Here is a 22,055-nt window from a genome sequence, read left to right as displayed (position 1 = left end):
ATATATACTGTTGTCAAGAGTGCTATTATGTAAATGTTCATGTAAGAAATGTGTCTGTGGCAACATGCATAAATCATTGAAAGATTTATGGACTGCATTAGAAATAAACTGATTCCATGCGGCCCTGTCTCCTAAAAGATTGAGCATATTTTTTATGCTGAATGCAGTCAGTACCTGTGAGGGTTTCTGGACAATATTTGTCATTGTTCTGCGTTGTTAATTGATTTCAAATAGTAAATATATACATATATTTGCATAATGGAAGCATATTTGTCAACTCCCATGTTGATAAGAGTATCAAATACTTGACAAATCTCCCTTTAAGGTACATTTTGAACAGATAAAAAATGTGCGATTAAGTTGTGATTAATCACGATTAAATATTTGAATCAATTGACAGCTCTAATAATAACGTTATTGAAAGTTAGGTGGTATAATAACGAGTACAGTATAACAAGTAAGAAAGTCCACTACTGGCGGGTGGACGGGAGGGGAGGTAAATGGGTCAACTTTCCCTCAGGAGACCGCTGTTCGTGTCCCGTGTGAAACGTAGTAATTTAAAGCCAAACCATGATGTTTTTTTCCTAAACCTAACCCAGTAGTTTTGTTGCCTGAACCTAAATAAGTGTTGTTGCATTTTTTGTTTTGTTTTGTTTCAATTTACAACGTGTTTAAACTATTTAAAACTGCGACCGTAATCCGGGAGAAAACATATTTCCCTCAAAACGTAATCGAGAATGCAGTTTAGTTGTATGGAAATGTAATTTTATGGGAAACAGGATGGTTCCCTGACATATAAGCATCAACTGGATTACAGTTTGTATCTAAAGTAGAGCTAAAATGAGTCTCTCTACTGAGCCATATTATAATAAAACAAAAAACAGGTTTCTTTGTTAGTTTAGCACAACTTTGTAAGTTTCTGGGAGGACTAACGTTAAATTCCACAGTATTCTCGTTGTAACAGCTGCACTCCTCCTGGTCTCTGCCATCCAGCACTTCCATGACTTTTTCTGTGCTGCTGTGGTTTAGAAGTTGGTATTGCTTTTATTACGCATAATAAACTAGGCAGACACCCAAAAATGTTTGTGGTACCCGACCACTTAAGAGTCATATTATAGTTATGTAGACTCTCGTAAGAATTCCAAGCTGTAGCTGTTTGTGAGTTAATAGGTAACTGTAAAGGTAGCTGTAATCTACAGGACCCTGTAGTGTCACAGTGACACTACAGTTAGCTCCTTATACATTGCCTCATACGATGTAAATCCCAATATAACTGGAGGCGCCGGGTGTGTCTATGTGTGCTTGTGTTGGTTGGAGAGAGCATGTGTTACCAATTATTGTTAATTGCAAATTATTTCATGTTGAAATCAGTTAATTTATAGTCTGTTACTGCAGCGTAGTAAATTGTGAGTGAAAACTTTCATCAGTTGTGTGGTACTATGTTTCTTTATTTTTAATCTATTTACAGTAATATCTTTGCCTATCAAAAACTGGCCAATGACATGACAGAACTTGTTTTCTTACTTTTACAAGGCTGTGGAGCGAAGATAATATAATAGAACTCAACGGAAACTGCAGTTATAGCCTGTTCTTTTCACAGTTTATGTAATACTGAGATGTTTTCTCTTTCGGTATCACCCACATCTTTTTTTGATTTTGAAATTTCCTTGTAGATCACTCATATGGTGACCTTTTCTTCTGACAGTTGTGTAACATTGATCCTGTTTTTGCTGACTTCTGTTGTCATTAGCATTTCTTTATCTTCCAAGCGACCACATTAGCCTAGTTTTGTTCAGTGTAGCTGCCTTATAGCAGAGACAGTTCAGAAAGGAGACAGCACACTGAGAGTCTATTTCCTGTATCTGTGTTACATTGGTTTCGCCACTGCCCCGCCCCTTACGAAGACTAGCAGCAGGCCCTGAGTGTGTTCACCCCGATGGGAGAAGTGAACTTGAGCACAGATTATCACTGATTATTTTGTCCCCTAGTCATCAAAGTAAATATTTAACTCATTTTTCACAAGCCACATATCTTCACAACATTCTGACACTGAAGGTCTTTTCAGACGGTAAGCGACACTGCATACTTGCTTGGATCCATAGGATCTGATTACCCTCCTCATGTGAATAGAAAGACAGACAAGCGCTCTACAAGTAAACACCAGGTGCTCCATGTGTGGTGACCATGGAAACGGCTTCTGTGCACTACTGTATGTATCCCTGTGTGTTGTATCATATATCCCTAATCACAGCTCGATTCGTTGACATATAGTGGCAATCCTAGTCTTTGATGCCAGCCACAGACTGTTACTGTTGACAGCTAAAGCATTGTTGTTAAAACTTTACAAAACGTTACCTGATACATCCAGTTGCGCCGATGCTCTCCCATGCGAAAGCCCTCTTGTTAATGTGCCGAAAAGCAGTTATATATTTCAAGGAACTCAAAAACGGCAAAGGATCAGTTCCTCATAAATTGATTTGCACTGTGCGTCGCCAAGCGCAGACAAGTCAAGACAATTCAACTCTGGCAGCGGGCGGGCCTGTGCATGAGACGAGCATGACCGCGACAGTTTCACGGGATTGCGCCTGCTTGTTGCATCGGATCGCCTGCGCCTCGCTACCTGCCCGCAGGCCTATCATTGATCGCGTCCCATCTGAAAAGAATTTGAAAATGAACGTTGTTGGAAACTGTCAAAACTGTTTCAACATTTTAAGCTAATGTTCGCGAACGCCCTTGCTAAGAAATTTGCAGAATGTGATCTATTACTATAAGCTGTGTAAATAGCAAAAGAAAATATAAATACATTAGACCGCGCCCACTTTGGAGACAGACAGTGTTTACCATTTCATACCATTGGTGCAGCTTGTAATGCATCATCGTTATAGAGCATCTTTGCTTATAGCTATAGCTAACAGTTAACCACTTAAGCACCACTTATGGCATGATTCAGTATATTTGTTGGATGTTTTTGTATTGGTAAAGACATCTACGACCACCAAATCTGTGGCAAGCAGTGCAATTTATCTACAGGGACTCTTTCCTGTTATTACTATGTTAATGCATGGAAACCTGGCTAAATATGTTGATTATATTGGTGATTTCCCATAAATATCTGAAGTTATAAGATATTCTCTGCACTTAAAACCTTCCCTGGTCTTAATGGTGTTTGAGTTACTCAGAAAATATTGTTGTGAGGACCAGTCAATATGTCAGAGAGGAGGAACGCATTAGTAGTTGTACTACTAGTTTTGAAAATTGCAGTAATAGCAGTCACTACAGCGATGCATTGTGATTGACTTTACAGTAAATAAACATGTAATTTAACTGCAGCACTGCAAACAACCTGCCCAGTAACAATACTGTAAAACTGTTACTGTACCTTGATGGCCAGCTGCCAGTAAGTTGCTGTAATATTTACAGCCACTTCTTGTTGCACTGTGTGTGTCTGTGTGTGTAAGCACTGTGACACATAATAGAAGCCCTGTAGAGAAAGGCTGGTTTGCTTTCATTGCAGAGTCTTTCTGCTCCATCAAGTATTTATACAACAATTTCTGTTTGGACATGTCTGTTACTGTGTGTATTCTTTGTGTGGTTTTGTGCTGCTTGTGTGTCTTTCTGCAAGTGGTTTTTGCACAAATTCTGTATTATTGTGTGAGTCTGTGAGCTTCCGAGTGTCTGTGAGTGAGTGTGCCTGTGTGTGTGTGTGTGTGTGTGTTGCGTTACCCTTCCGGACCTTGTCATGTCACAGTGACCAGAAAGCAATTATCGGTGTATTGCCGCTTTGAAGAGGACCTCCTACACTCCCCTCTTCCTGCTGCGAGAGAGCAAGAGAGAAATAAGAAAACAAAGCCATAGAAAGAGAGGAACAAAGAAATGAAGAAAGACTGAGAGGAGAGAGGGATGAAGGAGATAAAAACAATGAGAGAGAGAGAGCGATGAAAACAAAGACTTGGAGGAGGAAAATGTCAGGCTGACATTGCTGGATCAGTTTGAGAGCTGTCCAGAGTCACAGCCACTGTGCCCTGTCGCAGCACTCTGAAGGACCCTCACAGACAACTCTCTCAATATACAGTAGACACACACACACACACACACACACACACACACACACACACATACGCACACAAATACAAACACATAACGCTGACACACTCCACTACCCACACTGCTAGCCTGTAGGCCATGCAAACAACTAGTCAGACACCCACACAGAGTCTTTGTCTGTTGGCTTTTTTGGCTGCTTTTTTTGCTCCATAAAACAGCAAAGGAAGGTTTCATTCAACGTACTTATACTAATGCTAATGATAATACTAATATAACTAATGAAAATGTTTTCTTTAGAAGTCATACAAAGTCATATGTTACTATTTAGGAGTATCATCTGTGTAACGAGGAACCCAGATTTGTTAAATTGAGCAATATGTTAACAGAGTCTGGCAGTCACTGGAATCCAACAACTCCAGTGTGTGTTTTTGGACCAATAGGCCGTACCCCGTGTGTGTGACGTTATTGGTTGCATGTGAGGCATTTCAGGGCAGAGATCCGTTCACACTGATGTCAGATATGGGTCACTTCAAACATGAATGTGAACAGTCTAGGCAGAAAAATCTGAACACTGTAATGTGAACATATCCTTAAATGCACAAGCCATAGAGTAATATTGAATGGGTATATATTAGCTAGTGATACAAACACAGACTTTATATTCTGCAGTGGCCACTCGCTTACTAATACATCTGCCGACTTAAAGTCATAGTTTTGGTGTTTTGAAGTGGGGTTGTATGAGGTACTTATCCATATTCAGTGTATTACCTACAGTAAATGGCGATTGGCACGCCCCCAGTTTGGAGAAGCAGACAGGAATTACCGCACAGACCCAAAGCAACGTTCTGCTGTGGACGAGGCCGGCAGCAAAACGTATTTTAGCCACCTAAAAGAAAGGGCCGCCTAAAAAAATCAATATCAGTTTAAGTGTACGCTATATTTAGAATATTTTCAAAGCTTTACTTTGCTGTCAGACAGCCCTTTCCGACGGAAAGCATCCATCAATACTCACACCAGACTCCATTGAAAAAACCTGTAATTTTACCTCGCAGAACGGGGGGTTGCTGGTCTACCTCTGCCTCAATCGGTTAGTTTGTTTGTGCTATTATGTTCTGCAAGGTAAAATTACTGTTTTTTTCAATGGAGTCGGCTTCAGTTCCCCGTTAGAAACACAGATTGTATAGCTGTCTCACAGCAAGGTAAACCGGTGAAATATTCTAAACATAGCATACACTTCAACTGATATGGATTTTTTTTAGGTGGGTGCGTGCTGACCGTCATCTACTGTAGGTAATACACTGACTATGGATAAGTACCTCATACAACCCCAGTTCAAAACACTTGAACCATCCCTTTAAGCCGGCAAGCTTCTGCCACGTCATTCAGTTTCTGTCTACATGTCTGTACACACATCTTATAGAACAGATACACTTCAATTTGAATCAAAACAATTGTCTACACTGACCATATAAAGGCTCATGCTTCATCTGCGTTTCATGTGCGTATAGCTGCGACCCAAAGTCTATTTTCCTCTGTGAGCATTGCCAAAACACTTCAGCTCACTACCGATGACAGTAACGAGGTAGTTGGGGATGATGTTGGTGAAGATAATGGTAATGAATGTTGATGATGATTACGCCATGATTATATGAGCCTTTCTCATTTTATGTATCTCACTTCTACTAGAAGACAGAAGCCGGTATGCAAATATTTAAAGACAGTGTTGTGCACAACAAAAGTAGAGTTTCCAGAAAATAGTAGCGTGACTCGAGTTCTTCACTATTCAGACTTGGATCTTAAGTGCTTTTCTCTTGCGTGATATGCACTCCTGCCTGGAGCTGCAGTAAGTCCAGCGCAACAGTCTGACAAGTTGTTGGCCTGACATATGGCCTAAATATTGCAGATAAGCATTTCTTCCAGGTCTGTTTTTTAATAAATGCATTCACCGGCCTGGAAACCTGTTATGTAGATTTGAATGTGCAGAGCAACATGACACTCTCTACCTTTGCAAGATCACAGCAGGTTCAGATTACAGTATACGAGGGGTGTCAAAGGTAATGCGATAATAATGCGTTAGTTTTAACGCCACTAATTTCTTTAAGGCATTAATGCAACTTGCGATTTTTAGGTTGTAGCGAGTTCAGTTTTAAAGCTAGAGTGAAAAAAACCTAAGGAATCCATTGGCACCAATCAGGTCATACTAGCTTGTCGTGAAGGAGGCTAAATTTTGGCGAGGAAAATCTGGTATGGACATTTTCGAAGAAGTCCCTTGACCTTTGCCCTCAAGATATGTGAAGAAAATGGGTTCTATTGGTACCCACGAGTCTCCCCTTTACAGAAATGCCCACTTTATGATAATCACATGCAGTTTGGTGCAAGTCATAGTCAAGTCAGCACACTGACACACTGACAGCTGTTGTTGATTTGAGCATATTTTTTATGCTAAATGCAGTACCTGTGAGGGTTTCTGGACAATATTTGTCATTGTTTTGTGTTGTTAAGTGATTTCCAATAATAAATATGTACATACATTTGCATAAATACATTTTGAACAGATAAAAAAATGTGTGATTAGTTTGTGATTAATTGCGACTGACTATGGACAATCATGCGATTAATCGCGATTCAGTATTTTAATTGTTTGACAGCCCTACTGTATACAAATTGCCTCATAACTGTCAAGGTGAAAATGGACAGGCAGTGAAGGGAGGAAACAGTAGCAACACAGCAGCTACTTTATGTCAGACACACAACAACAAAGACTGCCAGACTGTGGTGTACAGTTTCATGGTTTCCCTTGAGTACAGAGTCCCTCGTACTCCCCTTCTTCTCATCACACTCCCCTCCTTCTGCTCCCTCTGTCTTTCTCATTTTCAACTGCTTCCTTGTATCTCAGTTTCCCACCTTGGTTTTCGTTTCAATCCTACTGTGTTTCTCACTCTTCCTCCTCACCTCCTGTTTGAGGTGCTCTCATGTTTCTGTCTGGAACGTCTGTCTTTCTTTTGTTCTTCCTCCTCCGCGTCTTGTTTTGTTTCTCCTTCCAATCTTGTCACTCTCCTAGATGGATTAATTTGGTGTAGGGTTTCCTCCATTACTCAAGTGTGAAGTAGCAATGTGATTGAAAACTCTACCTACTGTACCTGCCTGTCTCTTTCTGTAAATCATACAGCCTCTGGTGACAAGCCTGGCTTTGAGCCGGCGTTATATATGCAGGCAAGCTTTTGTAATCTGTCTATGTGTGTGTGTGTGTGTGTGTGTGTGTGTGTGTGTGTGAGAACAGTGCTGAGAGATGAGCTGAAGCATTCCAGTGTGGAGTTACAGAAAATGAGAGAAGAGAAAGAGCGCCTAGCACAGCAGCTGATGTAAGTGTCTACAGTATGCGGTAAAACACACACACCCCCCACCACACACACACACGCACGCACACGCACACACACACACACACACACACACACACACACACACACACACACACACACACACACACACACACACACACACACACACATTAAAAAGCATGCACATGCACATGCACAGATGGGGACGCAGGTGGATTTTGGTATGTGGAATATGCCGGGTGAGGAGCAGGTCACCGCAGGGCTCGGCTCATTGTATGATTTTCCTCTACCAATCAAAACTGTCTGCACAGCCCCACTGGCACCGCCCAAACCAGGAAATGCTCACGTTCCACACACCGGCTGCAACAACAGAGGATTTGACTTGTATACACTCACACAAAGGTCTAGTCAGGGGTTTAGGACTTAAAAAAAAAATATGCCCCTTGTGGCTTTTGAAAATATGCTGATGACGAGGCTCACACAGACGCACATTTTGCAGCTCCTTTGACGTTTTTTTTTTTGCCCTTTTTACCTGCACCTGGAGACACAAATATACACACGGACAAATGCACCTAGCGATTCAGTAAATCACATAAATCAGAGTTTTACACCTAAATTCTCATGTGCCCCAGAAGCAGTTGTGAAGATGTCATGCAAATTCGAGTCACTATCTACTGTTATCACAAGCACAAGAAAGGTTTGAGCTGGTCACTGTTTAGGTCAAGTTTTGCCATCCTTTAAAAAAATTGAAGTTTTTTCTTCTCCAAGAATTCCAGATGGATAAATCATTCCATATTTGGTCATCTGCTGACACTTGTTTGCACTGAACAGTGGCAACTTTTTCAAATGTTTGCACACGTCACGCATTTTGACTGATAGTGTTATTTTTAAGCAACAGAGGATGCCTTTTAATCTTGTGTTAGTGACCTCATTCGTGATATTTGGAAAATGAACCACTTCAAAAGTGCAGACACAGACACGCACATGGACAAACATCCACAGAAACACCCACAAAAACATGAAGGGAGTAAATGTTAAATGCTGCTGCTATCTGATAATCAGAACATTAAAGGACTGCTTGACCTGACAGACTGCAGATTACTGCACTCATTTGCTCACTAATGTTTCCTCCTTCTCCCTCTATAACCTCCAAATCGGTCTCTATTTCTCTCTCCCAAAGGTTTTTGTTGTAAATCTTTGCTTTTGACCTTTAGAAATCACTGATTTTGCTGTTTTTCCTCTTTCTTATCAGTTTCAAAGTGCTCAGTTATGGGAAAGACTATCTCATGCAGTGTGGAGTTGAATTTATGTGTGTACATACATGACTTTTTGATAAGATAATTTACGTTTACCAAGTCGATTTGCTCTCCAAATATCTAACCAAACCGAATCAAGAAAAAGAAAATAGCTCTGGCAAATCCCTCTCTTACTAGAAAAGAAACCTTTATTGACCCCCTGCTCTCTGGCCCGCCACATGAATTGTACATGCCACCGTGTGCATCTTCATATGTGTGTATCAGTGCGTGTGTGTGTGGAATGTGCACGTCCATCCAATACAGGGATCAGGGCTGAGACGGGGAGGATGGAGGGGATGTTTGCAGTCGCACGCGACCCACCCAGACATATGGACATATGCTACAGGGAGAATCAGCCTTAAGGCCATGTTGCATGATGAGGTGTGTGTGGAGGAGGCGGGTGTACTCAAGGCTGTGTGTGTGTGTGTGTGTGTGTGTGTGTGTGTGTGTGCGTGCATGCGTGCGTGCATGCGTGTGTACAGGATTGTGGAGAGGGAAAACGGGGGCTCACCTCTATCTGAGCAGCTCAACTCTGCTGTCCAATGTGTACAATATTTAACCTACACCTACACCTAGGCCAGTGTTTCAGCTTGATTTGGCTAAATGTAGGCAAATAGTTGATTAGTTGTTTTGAAAATATATTGATGTGGGAATTTTTCACATGAAAAAAAAAAACGCCTTCAAAGTGTATAAAGGCCTTAAGTAATATTAGCAAAATGTACTACAAAAGTGAAAGTACTCAATGCAGAATAATGGCCCTGCAAGTGTTACGAGTTAAACTATGATATTTATATACTGTTGGGTAGTTTAAACATATTTTATGAGCTCATCATAGGTTTTGTATGTAACTAGTAACTATAGCTGTCACATAGGTGTAGTGGAGTAAAAGTATGAAGTTGCATGGAATGAAAATACTCAAGTAAAGTACAAATTTGTACAGTACAGTACGATTTCTCTCTTTCTGTCCTGTGGCAGACAGACAGGCGAGGTCTAGACTGAGCTCCAGATGGGATGTCTGAGTTGATAGGCTAAGCCTCCTTTCACTGTCCAGTTAATGCTGATTGGTCGCCTGTTCAAACACCTTCTTCCACTGCCGCTCTATGTGTGTGTGTGTGTGTGTGTGTGTGTGTGTGTGTGTGTGTGTGTGTCACGCCATGCATTGTATCAGCTTCAGAGCTTCATAAACCTGTGATGCTCACCGGAGATACAAGAACAAAAAGTACCAGTTTTGTTTGTGTGCAAGCGGTGTTGCCATGACAACTGCCCAACCTTTGACCCCCACCTCCATCAAACATCAGCGTTCCGCACCTGTTGCGTTTCTGTGGCGCCAGCTGCGTTGTCTTGGAAACGCACATACACACATATTTCAGGGGCGGACTAAGGACAGCGAGCGGCTGTGGAATCCTTCTGATCCTAGCATGCAATCTGATCAGCGTGCCGGAGAGACACTCAAGGGCAGCTTGTTTTGTCATGACTATTTACACACACATACACGCATACACTTACACGCAGACACACACACACACTTACACACTTTGCAGGGTCTTTTAGCTTGTTTTCCATCTTGATTGTGCCCCTGAATGTTCCTGTATTCGGGGGCAAACAACATTATTTGACGAGTTGGGAGTGAGACCGGGTTGAGGAGGCCGCTCTTCGTGTTCTGTGTGAAACATAGTCATTTTAACCCAAACAATGATGTTTTTTTTACTAAACTTAGCCAAGTAGCTTTGTAGCCTAAACCTAACAAAGTATTGTTGTTGTGTTTTTTGTTGTGCTTTGTTTCAATTTCCAACGTTAACCACGTGTTTAAAACTGTTTAAAACTGTGAAAATATACTGTATTTCCCTCGAAACTGAATTGAGAATGCAGTTTAGTTGTATGGGAACATCATTTTGTGGGAGACAGGGTTTCCTCGGGAGTGATGGGCAGTTACAGTAAGCACTTTGCCCGAGGGCACTTTGACAGCGTTTGTCAAAAAGGATCACAGAGAGCGTCACAAACCTCTTCCTGTAACGTCTGGATGATGACATATGTGTCAAAGGTGTTTGGGAAGCTTCCTGCTGCATCCTGATTGGCAGGAGACGTTGAGCTCATCCTTTCATCAGAGGATGAACACATGGATCATCCGACACAGAAGCGGGCCAGGTTGAAAGGGTGGATTAGAGAGAAGAGAGGGATAGATGAAAGACAGGATGGATGCGCTGAGCAAGGCAGGAGAGATGAAAGAGTGGATGATGGAATGAGTGAAGGTCAAGAGAGGGAAGAGCAAAGGATTGATGTGATTGATGTGATACAGCTTGTTTTCATAAGGCTGACGCACGCTGGCTGCTCTGTGCGTGTGTGTATGTGTGTGCACCGTGTGTCTGTGTGTCTGTGTGCCTGTTGGCAGTAAAATAACTATTGATCCCAGGGTGTATCCAAGGACCTCATTTCCCACAACATCTTGCTCTGCCATTTGCCTGACACACACACACACACACACACACGCACACACACACACCTTCGTTCCCTGTTTATCTCATATTAGATCAAATCAGTCGCAGCCCTTCAGGAAAGAGGACATCTTTTTTCCGTCTTTCTTTCTCAGATAAAAAAAAAAAATCTCACCCCTCTTGTTTCTCTCTCTCTCTCTTTCCCTCTGGGCTCTGTTATCATGTGAGCACATGCCGCACAATAAATGGTATTTTCCTGAAATGCAGAGAGGCTGTTCCCTCTCATGTGGCTGTTTGGTATTTTGCCATACACCACAATGGGAGGAGAGGCTCAGCAGGGTGTTCCTCGTATGTTACAATTTCAGTGTCAAGATTCACCATGTTTTTCGCCGTCTGCCACCCGTCTGCTGGGACTAGATCAACAGCATACTATGCTCACTTTAATTTGTGGAGGCCCAACCACATGTTTTGCTTGTCTCTTTCACTTTTAAGATACATTTTTTGACCAACTAATTGCACAAAAATTTATATTTTTACTCTGACTATGACCAAAAGGGCAGATTGAATTAATGTTTGATTCTTATCAGCATCTGTTACTCACAACAGCTGATTAACTCTCTGTACAGCCAGCTGGAGGTGGCAGCCATGCGTTCCATCTGCGGTCTTTAATTTGAGTGAAACGCATTGTCAAGCTGTGATTACACATGCCAGATCAACGGTGGTTACCTTTTACTAAGTCTTGCGCAACCAGCAAACTTCTTCACTCCTACACATTGGTCTGATTGGATATGATTCATTATTCTGCATAGTTTCTCAGTTTATGCAGTGGATGTTATTACGAGTGTAGACAGTGATGTCTTTAGGTCACGTTGGACTCACATTTCCATGGAAATTCATGAGACAGTTTTACACTGAAACCCCTCAGGAAACCCTCTGATTATAACCTTTTCATTCAGTCATTCAACCTGTAATTAAATCTCGAGGATCATTGAGGGCATGCCCTTATTTTCAATGATGTCGAGAGTACAATTAAAATAGAATAAATACACACGAGAAAATAATTAACGATAAAACAAACAACCAGACAACAACAGAAAACAGTTAAAAACAGTTACACTCAAGAGCGGAGTAGTTTGTAATCATGCTTTTAAATTGACCTATAGGTTAAAATGTGTTAAGCTTTAATTTAGTGCGAGAAATAAGCCGTGCATTTGCTGACTTCATTTTAGATCGACAACAACGTTTTTTGTGAGTTTCCAGAGGTGGCGAGTCACGCCGGACGTCCCTGAGTTGTATAAAGTAGCCTAGACCTCAACTTTATGCAAATGAGCATTGGCCAAGGTGACGGTCCATCTCTTGAAACACAACGCCACCTTAGCAGAATGCATTGCATGGCTGCTTACATAGATGATGAATGGGAAGCGTGGAAAGAACGGATCCTGTGGACACGCACCATTACTGTTAGAGAGGTCCACCCAACCTTTTCATACAAGATGCAATGATGAGTAGAATAACCGTCACCGATAATGAATCTTAGGGTGCTGTGATAAACTGAATCTAACGGTTTCAGAGTGGAGGCAAAGACATGTCTATAGATAGCGTCACCATAGACAGACAAGAAGACAGCCTCAATTATTCACGTCCGACTGAACATAGGAAAATTAGCTCTGTTTCTGTACAAATATAAAAAATGTTGTCGTAGCTTGCTGACAAGTGTGTCAATGTGAAATTTAAACGAAACTTTTGGCTCCAGCTAGATGCCAAGATATCTATGCTGCGACACCCTGTCAATACTATGTCCATTCAAAGTAGTAACATACATATCTCTGGCTCTAGAGAAGAGCACATATTTAGCCTTGTTTTCATTCAGAACTAATTTCAAATTAAAAAGTGCATCTTACAATTTTGTCAAAGGCTTGTTGTAGGATTTCAGTGGCTGAGTGTGCAGTATTAGCAAAGCAATCTGCATAAACCTGCCCCCAACACTGATAATGTATGATAATAGATTCTTCTTAATCTCACCTCGTTTGCAGGTGCACACCGGGTACACCACATGCCTGCAGCCACTAAAATACCCAATGTGCTCCGCCACTCCTTCAGTGCACTGTACACTTGACTGCACTTTGAACCCTGCATCCTACAGTAATTCACAAAACACCACCTCCTGTTTTACATTTCTCTTTCTCAACTCCCTTTTCACCTCTGAAAAAAAGAGTCAGGAACAGGATACCAGCAGATAAAGAATAGTGGAAACAGCAGCTGGGGGTCAGATATCATGTCGTCTCTGAACGTGAGGACAGAAAGACGGGTGAGACAGGGAAAGACGAGGGACAGTGTACTGTAAAGTACAAACAGTGTGCTGTAAACAGGCATAATGTAGGAGCACTCAGGGGCCTGCTCTAAATCACCAGTAGCTGTGACAGCACGGGAGGAAAAGAAGGTTTAAGGAAAGCAAAAGCGCAAGAGAGAGAGAGGAAATGCACATGGAGATGTGTGATGAGAGTTACAAAGAGAGGGAGGCTGATAACTGGTGCCAGACAGCTGTGAGTGTGTTACTCTGATTGTGTTGTGTGTATCTGGACCTGTGTCTCTATCTGTGCTTCTGTCTTTGGCTCACATATTGTCACTGTTAAATTATGAAAAATACTTCCAGATATCCAGCATCAGGATCTTTAGTCATACACTTTAAAGCAGGGGTTTCCTCTGAGAGCTAATTTGACAAAATGATAGCTTGTTATAAGTTGTACATCGCCAATGGTAGTCATAATTTCTGTCTCATTTTTATGGTCCCTCAATAACGTTTCAGCCACTGCAGTCAAAGCCTCTATTACAATCCCGCCATAGGCAAAGGGCTTTTTGTGTTTTGCTAGGATGTGCGCCACTAAATGAAGCCTCTGTTGCTGCGTTGGCCTTCTTCCATCAGTTTGGTAAACAGAGACTGTTGTCTCTTAAGCGTTGGTTTCAGCTCATCTACCTTCAGCCAGAAAGTCCCATGAAAAGCTGTCACGGACTTTGGTGAAGTTACATCTTTCCGCAAATGAGACACACATATTTGTCATTCATATTACCCATTCCACATGAAAATAGTATATTTTTTGTCTTTTATTGGCCTGGCTATTTTCTGCGGTCATTGTCAAATCTGACGGGTAGCGAGCCACTGGTAGCTTGACCCCTGCTTTAAAGGAATAAGAGCCCACTAGCCTATCGGTATCTGGTACAACGCAGATGTAATAAATTATTGATATGGTGATACTGGCTGTTTTACTGAATCCACTTTAGTACAATGTACAGATAATTCCATACAGTCGCCACAGTAGATTGGCAGTGAAAACAGGCTGTCTGCCTGTGAGCTCAGACGTGCGAGCCCTCTCACTCTGTATCCTCATTGCGTGTGGCTGCAAGGTCACAGGGCTAGACAGACAGCTACACACACACACACACACACACACACACACACACACACACACAAACACATTAACTGATCATGCCGCCAGAGAGGGGATTAGGCTGGGAAGCCGACAGGGTTGGGAGGGTTAGGGTAAAGTCTGTTTATGTGTGTGTGTGTGTGTGTGTGTGTGTGTGTGTGTGTGTGTGTGTGTGTGTGTGTGTGTGTGTGTGTGTGTGTGAGTGTGTGTGTGCATAGGAGGCGGGAGTACCACATACTGTCATGGCACGCAGAATTAGAATTAAAACTGATTTCCAATTTACTTTCTCAAGAGCGAGGCAGCAGCTGTACACGGAGGAAGAGGTGATCTCAAAAACATATGTAACAGCACACAGAGCTTATTTACTTTTGAATTTAGCAATGACAGCAAAAGTCTAAATGACGTATGGAAAGCTGCTGGTGAAAAATGACAACCAATAGCCGAAAGAGTCATGATATACAGGAGGCTTTCTTGAACTTTTTCTGATCCCAGACGGAGAATTCATTGTTAAGCTTCTTCCACATGGAGATTCAGGCGTAGGAGTACACAGAATAGCAGCTGTATGGAGTTGGTATCCAGCTCAAGCACTTTTCAATGACACTTGAAATTGTAAAATCATACTCTGGGAGTACATATTATATTTCCACCTGTCTGAATGTAAAATATGGGTACAATTAATGTCAATCAATTAAAATATTTAATCAAATAATGAATAAAAAATGTGTGATTAACTTGCGATTAATCGTTGACAATCATGTGATTAATTGCAAATTATTCAGACATTTTTTATCTGTTCAAAATGTACCTTAAAGAGAGAATTGTCAGGTATTTAATACTCTCATCAACATGGTAGTGGGCAAATATGCTTGCTTTATACAAATATGTGTATATATTATTATAGGAAATCCATTAACAATACAAAACAATGACAAATATTGTCCAGAAACCCTCACAGGTACTGCATTTAGCATAAAAAATATGCTCAAATCATAACATATGATCATCATAAAGCTGGCATATCTGTAAAGGGGAGACTCGTGGGTACCCAGAAAACCCATTTTAATTCACATATCTTGAGGTCAGAGGTCAAAAGACCCCTTTGAAAATAGCCATGCCACTTTTTCCTTGCCACATTTTAGTGTTATTTAGCCTCCTTCCTGACAAGCTAATAGTTTTCTAGTTTCATATGATTCCAATATCTTCACTCTAGCTTTAAAATGAACCAGCTACAGCCTAAAAAGACGGAAGTTGTGTTAATGCATTAAAGAAAATAGTGGCGTTAAAGCGAATTTGCGTGAACGCGTTATTATCTTACGCGTTAACTTTGACAGCCCTACAAATTACATTACAAGAGGAAAGGAGTGTTATATTTTCAGCTATGTCAGTCTACTTTGGTCATAAATGTACTGTCTCAACAAATAGAGAAAATTGAGTGACCATGCCATGCACTTTGTGTCTCCAGGGAGCAGAGGAATCAGAGTGAGGAGCAGCTGTCCCAACAGAAACACTCTGAGAATGAGCAACTACTCAGGTATACTGAGCTATCCTCTTTCTTGTTCCTCTGCACTTCTACTTAATCGCGTGATAAATCCCCATCCCTTCCCTTCTCCAACTTTCCCACAATCCCTGTACTCATCCCACTCATTGTCCTCCAAATCAATCCTCTTCCTCTGCTTCATTTCTCTCCTCCATCTCCTTCCTCCCAGAGAGAGCGAGGTGGGGATATTAGTGTCAGCTGAGATCTGCTCTTGGGTCAGTTGAGGAGATCTTAGGCTCCATAAAGTGCCAGTGACACAGCGGAGAGTCTCGTGTGAGGATGGCGCAACAGATGGAAGCACTCCTTAGTTGGCATGGAGTCATGTTTCTCACACACTCATCTGCGCACAGAGGCACGCACATATTGTAGATATGCAGAGGCACTTCTATTGGGAGTGCATCACACTAATACGCAGGCAGACACATGTGTGTGCACACACCCAACCCACATGTGTACACCCGCGGACAGACATGTATACACAGAGCCTCTCATCTTCCCGTGCAGGCGTTAGATGTATGCGGGGTGGGTGTTTTTTTCACATGGTATCTGCTGGTATTCTTTTTCTAAGCCATCGGCAGCCTGGTGTGTTCAATTACACCGTCGATTTATTTCCCTTCCCACACAGCAGTCTCTGATCTCACCCTCTGGCTCCTATACAGCTCAACATATGATAGCACTCCACTAGGGGGGTGGAGGCTATTTCAGAAGGGATGGGAGGCTGGGGGGAGGGAGCACGCCCCCCCATAGCTGAGAGAAAATGTAATGGGAGACAACAATTCGCCAAATTGTCCAAGATTAGACACCACGGGGGCCTAAAGATAATGTGTATCTGGTCAAAAAGCTTTGGTTACTGCAGAGAAATCAATAAGTAGATGCTATCTAGTTGTTGCTGTTTTTATGTTTAATGGGATATGTGAATCTGTCCAGTTTCACTTTATTCAAAAGGTTTGAAATGGCTTTTTGTGAATGTTTTAGTTTCTCTTCATACAGCTACAACCAGAACACTGACTACATTCTCGCATGTTACTGTATTTGTTAAAATTGATTGTCATTTCTATTGCCAACCTTTCCTCAGAGTAAAGCTGCCTTCACATGATAAGAAATTTGCTCTTCGTTCACCGCAAGATAGGGCGCAGAGCCTTGCAGAGGCAATGCGCAGTGCAGGTATAATATGTCATCAAAAAGTGTGCAAGGAATGCCATTCACTGTTTCTAGGCAACAACAACAGTTGCAGCTGTTATCTCATTGGTTACGCTTTGGAAGGTCAGCGGCAACTGAGGTCAAAGTTAAAATAATGGCAGTTTGGAGCAGTGTGCCACGTCAAGGGTAGCTCTTCCGCCAAGTCGGGCGGCACCGCTCTCCCCATAGGAAAACAATGGCATAGCCAGCGCAGAGTGATTGTACAGTTGATCATGTGCGGGTGGCTTAAGGGGGAGAGATGAGATGAGAAAACTCCTCTTCCTGTTTTTGACAGCAATTACTGTAACTGCTCTTTCTCTCTTTTGTCAGTCCATCTCTTTCTTAACTTGAACTCCCTTTCTAAAACATTTCATCCCACTTGTCTGTCTCCTGATGAAGGCGGAAATCTACGAAAAGAAGCACTAATATCGCACAGATACTGATATATATGTACAAACGTGTACATAAGAGCATATTCTCAGTAGGCCTACAACTTGACGTACCAAAGTTCACTGTCAGAAGACTACAACGATTTGGTACTGTGTGGAAAACCTTGCCTGTGGGTTTAGTAGAGTAAAAAGAAAAACATCAAGGATGTTTGAATTCAGGGTTTGACCCAGTTTTGATGTGTTTGTGTTTGTCAATCAGCAGACTATAAGGAGCCTGATAAGGTTGGAGAATAAACGGCTTCTCTCTTATGTAACAGAATTGCTCTGACGCTTACACTCACCTGTTAACTGTCTGTATAGAGTTACTGTGTGACTACAGGTGTGTGTGTGTTTGCGTGGTTGTTCAAAACACGCACACACACGCCCTACTGGTTCTCAACCAGGGTCATTTTTTCCTCCCAGAATATGACAGCATGGATGGTAGCTGTGTGTGTGTTTGTGCTCATCTTCTGCATCTTTTGAACAGGTTAAAAGGGGAGTTGGACGATAAACACGAGAGGTTGTTGTCATGCCAACGAAGGTGTGACACCATACAGGAGCAGCTGTCGTCATGGCAGCAGAGAGAGGGACAAATGAGCCGGAAGTGCTGCGCAGCTGAAGAGGAAGTGACGCGACTGAGGGAAGCTCTGGAGAAGGTCCAGCAGGAAACAAGAGAGCTGAGGCGCGAAAGGTGATGATTGGTTTACATCTACCATATTCTACTCTACTCTATTCACAAATCTGTTATTCATCTGATTCTTAACTTGGTCTTACTCAAAGCCAGTCAGAAACCCTCCTCATATTGGGAAGATATTGTCAGATATTGAACTGCAATGTCAAATTGGCTGCTCTCTGTTGACCAATTACAGCTTCAGTGCACGGCTGCACTTTGCTTTTCTTAACCACAGACTGGTGGCTGTGCTAAATCCCTGGTTGGGAGATAGACTGTTTTGTTCTAATGTTAAATATTTACAACCCTTTTGTGTCTGAGAGCACATAGGGTGAGTACAGTACAGGCAGGAATCCTGTGTATGTGTTCTTGTCAATGCAACACCAAGGGCCTAGGACTTTCTCTGAGTGCAGAGTGAGTGGATCTAATAGAGTACTGGGAGCTGTGCCCAGTCTCTTATGTAAGGTGTTACCTCTCCCTGTGTGGTCAGCTCACACTGCCCAGCACACTGCTCAATAACCTTGCATTTACGGGTGTTTATCCATGTCAATACTTTATCTAGCTGTTTTTTTTTTGAGTGACTAAATGTTCCTGATTGCACTGTTTGCAGATAAAGTTGACAGAGCTCAGAGTGTTACATCGTGCTACATTTACCCCTTATCGGGAGATTTAAGTCAACATTTTCTAGTTAAAATGAGATTAAAACAGCATTATCTTATACACTTTTAATAGCAGAGGAAAACTGTTTTAGGCTTGGTGAAACTACAGTTTTCAGATCATCAAATGAAGTTTATAAGCTTGCATCCTTTATTATGTTTTCCCCAAAAATGTACACCTAACTTAACTTCAGGGTTTGTCTACATAACTCACAAAGAGAAATATGAATAGTGGAATAGCATAAAAGAAAAATATGAGGTGAAAACACACGCACACAAGAAAGAGACATCCAAAGCCTCTTATAAAAGATTTTTGAGTAAGTATGTACGTGTATCTTTCCATGCAGGACCTGAGAGGTCATCTCAAGCTGGGTCAGCAAGCTGAAGCTCATAAATCTATATGATATATGTATTCAAATAAACAGATCCTCTGTCTATTCAGCTTTCCTGTGCCACAGTACATATATTTTCAGTACCAGGCGCTTCGAATTATCCTTTCTCACTTCTTGGAAAAAATGTTTGTTGGACGAGCAACTGCTGGAGAAAAGAGAAAAAGGCTTTTCATGACCATATGTTTCTACTTGTATATCCTATGGTTAATATTTCATATTTGTAAGGGTCATAGTTTTTATTATAATGCATTATGGATGTATTCTTTGAGACCACATAAAAGCAAGAGACACCCCATTTATGCAAGACATTAGAAGGGGTATTTCCTATGTGTGTCTAGCGGCTCAGTATTAGAGTGAAGATACTGACATCATATGAAACTAGAAAACCTAAGGAATCCATTGGTACCAACCATGTCATACTATCTTGTCGTGAAGGAGGCTAAATAACGCTCCAAACTTGCGCAAGATTTTGGCAAGGAAAAACTGGCATGGACATTTTCAAAGGGGTCCCTTGACCTCTGACCTCAAGATATGTGAATGAAAATGGGTTCTATGTTATTTTCTATTTCTCGGAGTCTGAAAATCCCTCAATGCATTACTTGAAAAACTGTACTGAAAGATTAATCATACAATGTACAAGCAGAAACACTTACAAGTGTTCATGGAAAGCCATATTTTCTTGAGTACTTATTTACTCCACAGCTGTCTTTCTGTATTTCTGGAGAGCCAAATAGATGACAAATTTATATATTTGTATAGTATATCATATAAGTTTATGGGACAGCGCTGCAACCTATGACCTTCATCATGCAGTTGGCCTCACATAGGAAATACTCCTCTCGACATCTTGCGTAACAGGGGTTTGTTTTCTTTTTTCAGGATCTCAAATAAGTTCATGACCCCCAGCAGATGTCTCTCCTGTGTGTGTGTGTGTGTGTGTGTGTGTGTGTGTGTGTTTTCATTATCAGTTCATCCGTTCTTTACCATCAAAAGTTCCCTTATTGTCTTGTACAGTCAAAGTCAGCATCCTGTGTCTATTGTGTCCTGTTGCAAGGAGAAACAACAGTGAGTATTGCGTAAAGAAATCAAAGTCGTTGTATTATTTAACAACTTAATGCTTCTTCCACACACTCTTGTCACAGCGTAGGAAAACACATTGCTACCGCCAGATGACAACTTTGTTCGGCTCAAAATTATCCACCGAGTTACAGACGTCTCTTTCCCAATGTAAGTCTACGGGGAAAAAGTCTTTTTGAGCCCAATGGCATCACAAAAATTGCAGCAGAATAATCCCTAAATATTTGAATGCTAAAACTCAGTGGTAGACTGGAAAGTGAAAGCTTGCCCCTCTAGGGTGCAATACATAAATTTTTCCAGTTGATATCATTATTTGAATACATATCAATGGCTTAGCTGGACACAAAGCGTCCTCAGCTGAACTGAATTCAGTTGTTGGAGGTATAATGGTCAGTGTGTGTGTGTGTGTGTGTGGGTGTGCGTGTGTGTTTCTAAATGTCCTTTCTTCAGATGTTCAGAGAGGCTGAATCACTGACTTGACTGTACTCACTTTATGTCCCGACCACAAGTATTCACACATACGTACACGCACACACATTCCAAGACTTTCTTTTTTGCCCTCGTTATAAAGTCAAGAGATTTGACCACTTCCACTGACCTCCAGTGACCCATGAAAGGACACGCTGCGCCCTTGAACGGTCTTTCTTACACACTCACACAGATTTATACACTGTATGCTCCAGTGCTTTCTCTCACCAAGCCTCCAATATTAATCTCATCTGATTCCGTCTTTGTCCCCTTCCAACCCCTGTTATCTCATTCACACACACCCAAACACACACACTGACTCCACCCTCCGTGCCACCCTGTCACTGCACATCGCCCTCTGCCAACCCGTCTGTTGCCAGAAACAAGCGTCATCTTTCCACCCCCGGGTGGACCCGTTTATGCAATAGCATTATAACTGTGGTAGATTGTTTTGTAGAGTTCAAATATACATCACTTGTGTAATAAGCCCTTTGCAGGATTATTCTGTATACGGCCTTTAAACATGTTTATAGGAGACTGTGGAAAGAGATAATACAGCTTTATTCCCCCGTCATGTAATGTTTAATCTACTACAAGCATTGTGCCGTAGTCAGATGTCGACTATACTATAAAGCAGGGGAGGGAATCACCAGAGGCCCCACGATACGATATTATCACGATACTTAAAGGGGCTCTATGTGAGATTCAGAAATTGCTTGTTAACAGTGACACATGTGGCCATTAAGTTAACAACAGTCAGTGTCCTGTTACTTACGCTTGGGCTCACACTACGTAGACCCGAGCGAGCATCGGTCAAAACAGTGAGGCAACTGAATGGGATTGACAACTAAAACCACAATATCACTATATATTTCACATTCTTGGCAGTAATGTCAGTTTACCTTCCCAATAGGAATTTTTGCCAGCTCAGGGTCTGTTTTGATATTCAAAACCAAACGAAGTTCCATCTAAGAATCGAAGGCCCGGCCGATGTTGATCCTAGTTTTCCCCGACGTCGGTCACGTTCCTGTTTTGCAGACAGGCTTCACTACTGTAGGTGTAACTTTGTTTTTTTTGTGCTTCCGTGGAGTTTGTGTTGGAGTCTGAGTTGTGG

General features: G+C 41.8%; 1 protein-coding gene across 2 annotated transcripts in view; it reads left to right on the top strand.

Moving 5' to 3' along the window:
• The window catches only part of lekr1 (leucine, glutamate and lysine rich 1), an 86,384-nt gene that overhangs the window by 45,877 nt on the left and 18,452 nt on the right, over window positions 1-22,055 (top strand). For both annotated transcript variants that reach the window (XM_037776471.1, XM_037776472.1), the window contains 3 exons: window positions 7,325-7,406; window positions 15,997-16,065; window positions 18,166-18,369. In XM_037776471.1, coding sequence (XP_037632399.1) covers window positions 7,325-7,406; window positions 15,997-16,065; window positions 18,166-18,369 — 355 coding nt within the window. The remainder of the gene's footprint in view (window positions 1-7,324; window positions 7,407-15,996; window positions 16,066-18,165; window positions 18,370-22,055) is intronic.

The sequence above is a fragment of the Sebastes umbrosus genome, chromosome 7 (genome assembly GCF_015220745.1).
Source record: "Sebastes umbrosus isolate fSebUmb1 chromosome 7, fSebUmb1.pri, whole genome shotgun sequence".
NCBI lineage: Eukaryota > Metazoa > Chordata > Actinopteri > Perciformes > Sebastidae > Sebastes > Sebastes umbrosus.
The sequence above is the reverse complement of the archived record's forward strand: the minus strand, read 5'-3'. Positions and strand labels throughout refer to the sequence as shown.